Below are 7,142 nucleotides of genomic sequence, written 5' to 3' on the forward strand. Positions count from 1 at the left end.
TTCTCTACCTCCTCCTTTCCTCTTGTGAGAGGCAGACTGGTGGAGTGGAGAGGATGCTAGAAAGGAGTCTCCTCATCTGTATAATGAGAATGTCAGTGGCCTCAGCCACCTCCTGGGTCCTTTCTAGCCCTCAACCTGAGATGCTGTGATCTATTTTCTCCTTTGTACACTTCACAAGCACTTGGTATAGGACAGACTCTGGGTCAAATGCTGAGGTTACAGAGCCCCTTAGGCTACAAGGGCCATTTTTTGCCAATTTCTGTATCCTCCCCAGCATTTGGCCCAGAACCTGGCCTAGTTAGTGCTTGTGAAGTGTACAATGGAGAAAACAGATCACAGCATCTCAGGTGGAGGGCTGGAAAGGACCCAAGAGGTCACTGAGGTCAACCCCAGCCCAGCCCCCTCCCCCCCCCAGCCATGTACAAACAAGATCTACACAGGATAAATCGGAGATCTCCAGGGTAGGGCTAGCAAGCAGAAGTTAAACGCCAGGGATCGGGTGTCCATGGCACCTAGGCCAATGCCTCGCATACCGCAGGTGCTTAATAAACACCAGTCGCATGATGTTGCACAGTGAAGACAGCATTTATGATTCTGCTTTTTGGAATGTCACCCAACGATGTCACTCCACTGACTACACCGGGATCCAAGGCGACCAGGATTAGCCCTCCGCGGCTCCCCTCCCTCCTGAGGGCCTGGGCATACAGCAGGCACTTAATAAATGTCTACAGGCCAACGGACCAGGGACAAGAGGAACCACTTTACCGAGATGCAGCCACTCTAGGGCGGCAGCAGAATCCCCGAGCACTGCCGCGGCAGAAACCAAACTTCCTAAGTCTGAGAGCCGGGGCTCCTCAGCTCACACATAGAAGCTCTGCCGTCGCTGGCCCACAGATACCGGCCGAGGCCGCGGCCGGCAGTCCACCAGTGGCCCCCGCCCCCGCCTCCCAGGGGGTCCCGGAGCCCGCGGCGGCCTCCTCACCCGGAACCCCTTCTCCTTATCAGCCTTGATCTCTGCGTCCAGTTGTCGCAGCGTGTGCGTGAACCCGCGGAAGAGCAGGTACTCACGGACGAGTTCATCCGTGCGCTCCACGGCCTCCGCCATCGCCGGAGCCCGAGCCTGGAGCGGGAAACGCAAAGGCGGGAGGGAGGCCGCAAGAGGTATAGGAGAGGGAGGCGCCGCGGCTGCAGCCGGCACGCGCCGGGGTGGAGGGGCGGGGGCCGGTGAGGCGGCGCATGACGTCAGCACGCAGCAGGGACAGGACCCGCCCCCTTCCGACGAAGTCTGAGGCCCGCAAGTCTCTCTCGGGACGCGATTGTGACACGCCCCCTCCTGCCTCAGGCTCCGCCCCATCTTCTGAAAAGCAGGGCTTTCCTCAAAGTGTTTCAAGCTATTTATTCATTTATTACGAGAGCTGGGATTCCTGCAAGATTCGCCTGCACTCTCATCCGCTTAGCTCAAAAGAAGAGCACCGAGACTCCAGACCTTGGAATTCAGCTTCCTAAAGAAAAATGTCCTGTCCTAGAGGAAAAATGCCCAGCGATTTGGCACAGTGCCGCTGAATAAACGCCCATAATTGATTATTTTGATCTTGTTATCTCCTTAAGCTATCCATTCTCTCTTTTAAACTTCATAAAACAGGGATGGGGGGGAGCGCAGAGGGTAGCTGCAGCAGCCCAGGCGCCCGGCTGCGCCCGCGAGCCTCGGTGCTGCCCTGGCCCTGCCCGGCCACAAGATTTAGTACCATGGACTTCCGGGACATCCTGACGGTGGCGTCTGAGAAACAGGGACTCAACATCATCCCGAAAAGATACAGTTTGGCAGTAAGTCCTCCTAAAGGAGATCCCAAAGTCAAGGGTGTCCAGTCAGCAGCAGTGCAGGCTTTCCTCAAGCGGAAAGAAGAAGAGTTAAGGAAAAAAGCCTTAGAGGAAAAGAGGAAAAAAGAAGAGTTGGTGAAGAAACGCATAGAGCTAAAACATGACAAGAAAGCAAGAGCCATGGCAAAGCGGACAAAAGACAACTTCTATGGTTATGATGGGATTCCTCTTGAAGAGAAAGCAAAGAAAAAACACGGAATTGAGGGACCCACAGGACAAGAAGCAGACCAAGAATGTTCCAATGAAGATGACACAGAACCACCTTTGGAATATTGTCAGACAGAGTCAGAGAATGAGGAGTATGAGGAGCAGGAAGCACCCCTGAAGACTATAACAAAACCAAAGGCCCCCCTCAGAAGTGCCCCTCCACCCATGAACTTCACAGACTTACTCAGGCTGGCTGAGAAGAAGCAGTATGAACCTGTGGAGATTAAGGTAGTAAAGAAAATAGAAGAGCGGCCCAGAACTGCAGAAGAATTGAGAGAAAAAGAATTCTTAGAACGGAAACACAAAAATATAGATAGAGGAAAAGAGAAAAAGATGCTTGAAAGAGAGAAAAGGCTAATTCCTCCAACTATGTCTAAAAAGGTCCCTTCTTCAAAAGAGAGTGTTAGTGAAAGACACAGAGGTCCTGGGGACAAGCATTCCTCTTCCAGAGGGCGTCACCTTACCCATATAGGTGCTGAGAAAAAATCTAGATCTTCTGCAACTACTGAGAAAACTATGAGACTGCCATCCAGTAAGTCCCAGCCAGGAGAGAGGACCAAAGCAAGCTCTGGAGACACCTTCCAGCACTCACCAAGTGAAAGTCACAGCCTCTTACTCAATGGGTCAGGGAAATCCCACTCTAGCTCCCATTCTATGGGCAAAGGGATCTCAAAGACTATGGTTCATGGGACTCAAAAATCTAATGGGCATAGGCCCTCCAAATCCCCTTCTTCCCATCCCAGCCATTCCAAGTCTGGGGTTGTCTCTACTCCACATGAGAAGACAAGAGATTCAGGTGCCAAGCAGCCAGGGAACAGTTCTAACTCAACCTCAGGCCGGCCAGGTGTAGGGACTGCTTGGCCAGTCCAAAGCCCAAGCCCTAGGAAGCACAGTGGCAGCTCCATCTCAGGACCCGAACAGCAAATCAGTGGATCCAAACGTTTGGTTGGTGGCTCAGGCCCCAGTGGGCGACTTGTGAGTGGATCAAGTGGCCGTGGGCATCCTACAAGCAATTTAGGAAGCTCTGGTCGGCCACTCAGTGGCACAAGTTCTACAGGACAGACAGTGACCCCAGTCGGACGACCTGTTAGTGGGTTGAGTGGCCCTGGGCAACCTAGTTCAGGTGGCCCTGGGAGACCCATCAGCAACTCAGGTGGCCCTGGGAGACCCTCCAGCAGCTCAGGTGGCTCTGGGAGACTCTCTAGCAATTCAGGTGGCCCTGGGAGACCCGCCAGTGGCTCAGGTGGCCCTGAGCAGACAGTCAGTGGCTCAGGCCCCTCTGTGAAGCCCCGATGCACAGTTGTTTCAGAAACTATCTCTTCCAAGAATATCATCAGCCGACCTAGCAATGGAATGGTGAATGGAATGAGACCCCCTCCACCTGGCTACAGACCTGCAGTATATCCACAAGGTGCCCAGAGGCACCCTTTTCCCCCTATGGCCAGGAAACGCTATCTTGAGGAAGATGAGGATGAGGAGTATGATTCCGAAATGGAGGACTTCATTGATGATGGAGAGCCTCAAGAAGAAATATCAAAACATATCCGGGAAATCTTTGGATATGACCATAATAAATACAAAGATGAGAGTGATTATGCTTTACGTTACATGGAAAGCAGTTGGAAAGAGCAACAGAAAGAGGAAGCCAAGAGCTTGAGACTTGGAATGCAAGAGGACCTCGAAGAAATGAGACGTGAAGAGGAGGAGCTCAAATGCCAGAAAGCCAAGAAAATGAAACTGCGTTAGTAACAGTTTTTTTACCATTGGGAGAAAACACTTTCTTGAAAACTCTCTACAGACTGGAAAAAACCCCTTTCTCTCTTTGGATATTATTTGGGAACTAGAGAAGGAGATATGTAAAGGAAGCATTGGAAAACAAGGCTGTGGTTTGAACAGAAAGTATTTATTTTTAATACTTGCCAGGGTTAAATCTGTAATGCAGATGAGATGAAATATTCATTTGAATGTTTATATGAAAATAGCTGTTCAAAGATGCCAGCAATGATACTGATGAGCTATGCACACTGATTGGGGGGAGGGGGTCCACTCACCAATTATTAGCTAGTCACTCGTTATTTATTTGACACTTAAAAATCAAGTGAGGATTATTGTTCTATTTCCATAGTTACTGCCCAGATAGATGGGTAGGACACTTCCCTGCACCAATAAGATCATGTCATAGGCTTCTCTTAAGAATAATAACCTGTAAGCATAAAGAAGGAAACCATAAGTAAATTGGGTAAACACAGAATAGTATACATGTCAGACCTTTGGGAGGGGAAAGGCTTTAAAACCAAGCAAGATATAGAAAGAATCACAAAATGTAAAATAAATAATTTTGACTACATCAAACTAAAAAGCTTTTGTACAAACAAAACCAATATAACTAAAATCAGAAGGGAAACAACAAATTGGGAAAAAATCTTCATAGAAACCTCTGACAAAGGTTTAATTACTCATATTTATAATGAGCTAAAACAATTGTACAAAAAATCAAGCCATTCTCCAATTGATAAATGGGCAAGGGAAATGGATAGGCAGTTCTCAGATAAAGAAATCAAAACTATTAACAAGCACATGAAGAAGTGTTCTAAATCTCTTATAATCAGAGAGATGCAAATCAAAACAACTCTGAGGTATCACCTCACACCTAGCAGATTGGCTAACATAACAGCAAAGGAAAGTAATGAATGCTGGAGGGGGTGTGGCAAAGTAGGGACATTAATTCACTGCTGGTGGAGTTGTGAACTGATCCAACCATTCTGGAGGGCAATTTGGAACTATGCCCAAAGGGCGACAAAAGAATATCTACCCTTTGACCCAGCCATAGCACTGCTGGGTCTGTACCCCAAAGAGATAATGGACACAAAGACTTGTACAAAAATATTCATAGCTGCGCTCTTTGTGGTGGCCCAAAACTGGAAAACGAGGGGATGCCCTTCAATTGGGGAATGGCTGAACAAACTGTGGTATATGTTGGTGATGGAATACTATTGTGCTAAAAGGAATAATAAAGTGGAGAAGTTCCATGGAGACTGGAACAACCTCCAGGAAGTGATGCAGAGTGAGAGGAGCAGAACCAGGAGAACATTGTACACAGAGACTGATACACTGTGGTATAATCGAACGTAATGGACTTCTCCATTAGTGGCGGTGTAATGTCCCTGAACAACTTTCAGGGATCCAGGAGAAAAAAAAACACCATTCATAAGCAAAGGATAAACTATAGGAGCAGAAACACCGAGAAAAAGCAACTGCCTGAATACAGAGGTTGAGGGGACATGACAGAGGATAGACTCTAAATGAACATTCTAATGCAAATACTATCAACAAAGCAATGGGTTCAAATCAAGAAAACATCTAATGCCCAGTGGACTTACGCGTCGGCTATGGGGGGTGGGGGGGAGGAAAAGAAAATGATCTATGTCTTTAACGAATAATGCTTGGAAATTATCAAATAAAATATATTTTTTTAAAAAAAGAATAATAACCTGTAATGTGTCTTTTTCACAAATGTTGCCAGCAATAAAGGAATCTGCCCTGGCCTATGTATTTGAGAATCCTGAGGTCTTAAAATAATAATTTGACAATATAGAGTAGGCTTCATAATTTCAGAATGGCTGCTATTCCTATGAATTTGAAATAAAAAATGTAATAAATTTTTAAAAAATGAAAAAAAAGGGATGGACTTTAGCTGAATTCCTTACCACACTCCACAGATTTTTGCTCTCCGACTTCTGACACCTAACAAGTTCCTTAAACTGTTCTTTCAAAGATTACCTTCGATCTCTAAATTGCCGCTATCCTACCTACTTCCAAGCTTCCAAATGAGGTTCTGGTACAATCTACTCTAAGGGACGCTCATCAGCTTCCCTAGGGAGTTCCCGAGTTTTCTCCTCCTCAATCCTGCTGTTATTCAATCACTTGGCTTTACCTCGGGGGCAGAAGGAAGGAGGAGGGATTTGCAATTTCCTTACATATATATATATATATGTATGTATATAGTGCTTGAAAGCACTATAAAATTCAGTAGCACCAATGAAGAAAGTGAAAATTCACCCTCACTTTCAAATCAACTACATACACATCCCACACTGATCTCTCCCCCATCTCAAAAAATTTCCACGCACTAGGGAAATCTCCTCCTTAACCTCTGACTCCTAATACTGTGGAAGAAAAAAATAGCTCAGCAACTCATGGAGAGTAGTCAGAAATTTTGATGAAATTCTCGGGATACCCTGATCCTCAACACAAGATGGTTCTATATATTCTCTGCTCCAGACTGTTTCTCCCCATTCCTTCTATAAGAAACAATAAGGGGGCAGCTGGGTGGCTCAGTGGAGGTCCTGGGTTCAAATATGACCTCAGACACTTCCCAGCTGTGTGACCTTAGACAAGTCACTTGACTTCTACTGCTTAGCCCTTACCACTCTTCTGCCTTGGAGCCAATACACAATATTGATTGTAAGAAGAAAGAAAGAAAGAAAGAAAGAAAGAAAGAAAGAAAGAAAGAAAGAAAGAAAGAAAGAAAGAAAGAAAGAAAGAAAGAAAGAAAGAAAGAAAGAAAGAAAGAAAGAAAGAAAGAAAGAAAGAAAGAAAGAAAGAAAGAAAGAAGGAAGGAAGGAAGGAAGGAAGGAAGGAAGGAAGGAAGGAAGGAAGGAAGGAAGGAAGGAAGGAAGGAAGGAAGGAAGGAAGGAAGGAAGGAAGGAAGGAAGGAAGAAAGAAAGAAAGAAAGAAAGAAAGAAAGAAAGAAAGAAAGAAAGAAAGAAAGAAAGAAAGAAAGAAAGAAAGAAAGAAAGAAAGAGGAGAAAGAGAAGAAAGAGGAGAAAGAAAGAAAGACTAGATTTAGCATTTATATGGTGCTTTAGGGTTTGTGAAAATGCTTTACATATGTGCTCTCACTTTATTCAATAATTACAACATCCTGGCTAGATAAGATACGGTCTGTGGGGCACCTTGCTACAGTAGTCATTTATCTCTCTCCCCAATTCTTTCTTCTCTTCCATGAAGTCAGGAAGTCTCCCACACACATATTTTTCTGGGAAGGTACATCTTGT

At 45.8% G+C, this 7,142-nt stretch overlaps 2 protein-coding genes across 4 annotated transcripts in view; one reads left to right on the plus strand and one right to left on the minus strand.

Annotated features, from left to right (window-relative positions):
* WDR91 (WD repeat domain 91) overlaps positions 1-1,198 on the minus strand; it is a 28,361-nt gene extending 27,163 nt beyond the window's left edge. Inside the window, exon 1 of one of the 3 annotated variants that reach the window (XM_056799731.1) lies at positions 1,069-1,198. In XM_056799731.1, the coding sequence (XP_056655709.1) occupies positions 1,069-1,080 (12 nt within the window). In that variant the 5' untranslated portion in view covers positions 1,081-1,198. Of the gene's footprint in view, positions 1-765; positions 900-982 lie in introns of those variants that run through there. The other 2 variants (XM_001367452.3, XM_056799730.1) reach the window with 2 other exon arrangements.
* Positions 1,199-1,264: 66 nt separating this feature from the next.
* LOC100022062 (protein SPT2 homolog) lies at positions 1,265-5,471 on the plus strand. The gene has a single exon (XM_016426176.2). It carries the CDS (start codon positions 1,645-1,647, stop codon positions 3,829-3,831), a length of 2,187 nt encoding a protein of 728 aa, XP_016281662.2. The 5' UTR covers positions 1,265-1,644; the 3' UTR covers positions 3,832-5,471.
* The last annotated feature ends 1,671 nt before the right edge of the window (positions 5,472-7,142 follow it).

This window comes from Monodelphis domestica, chromosome 5, assembly GCF_027887165.1.
Source record: "Monodelphis domestica isolate mMonDom1 chromosome 5, mMonDom1.pri, whole genome shotgun sequence".
Lineage (NCBI taxonomy): Eukaryota > Metazoa > Chordata > Mammalia > Didelphimorphia > Didelphidae > Monodelphis > Monodelphis domestica.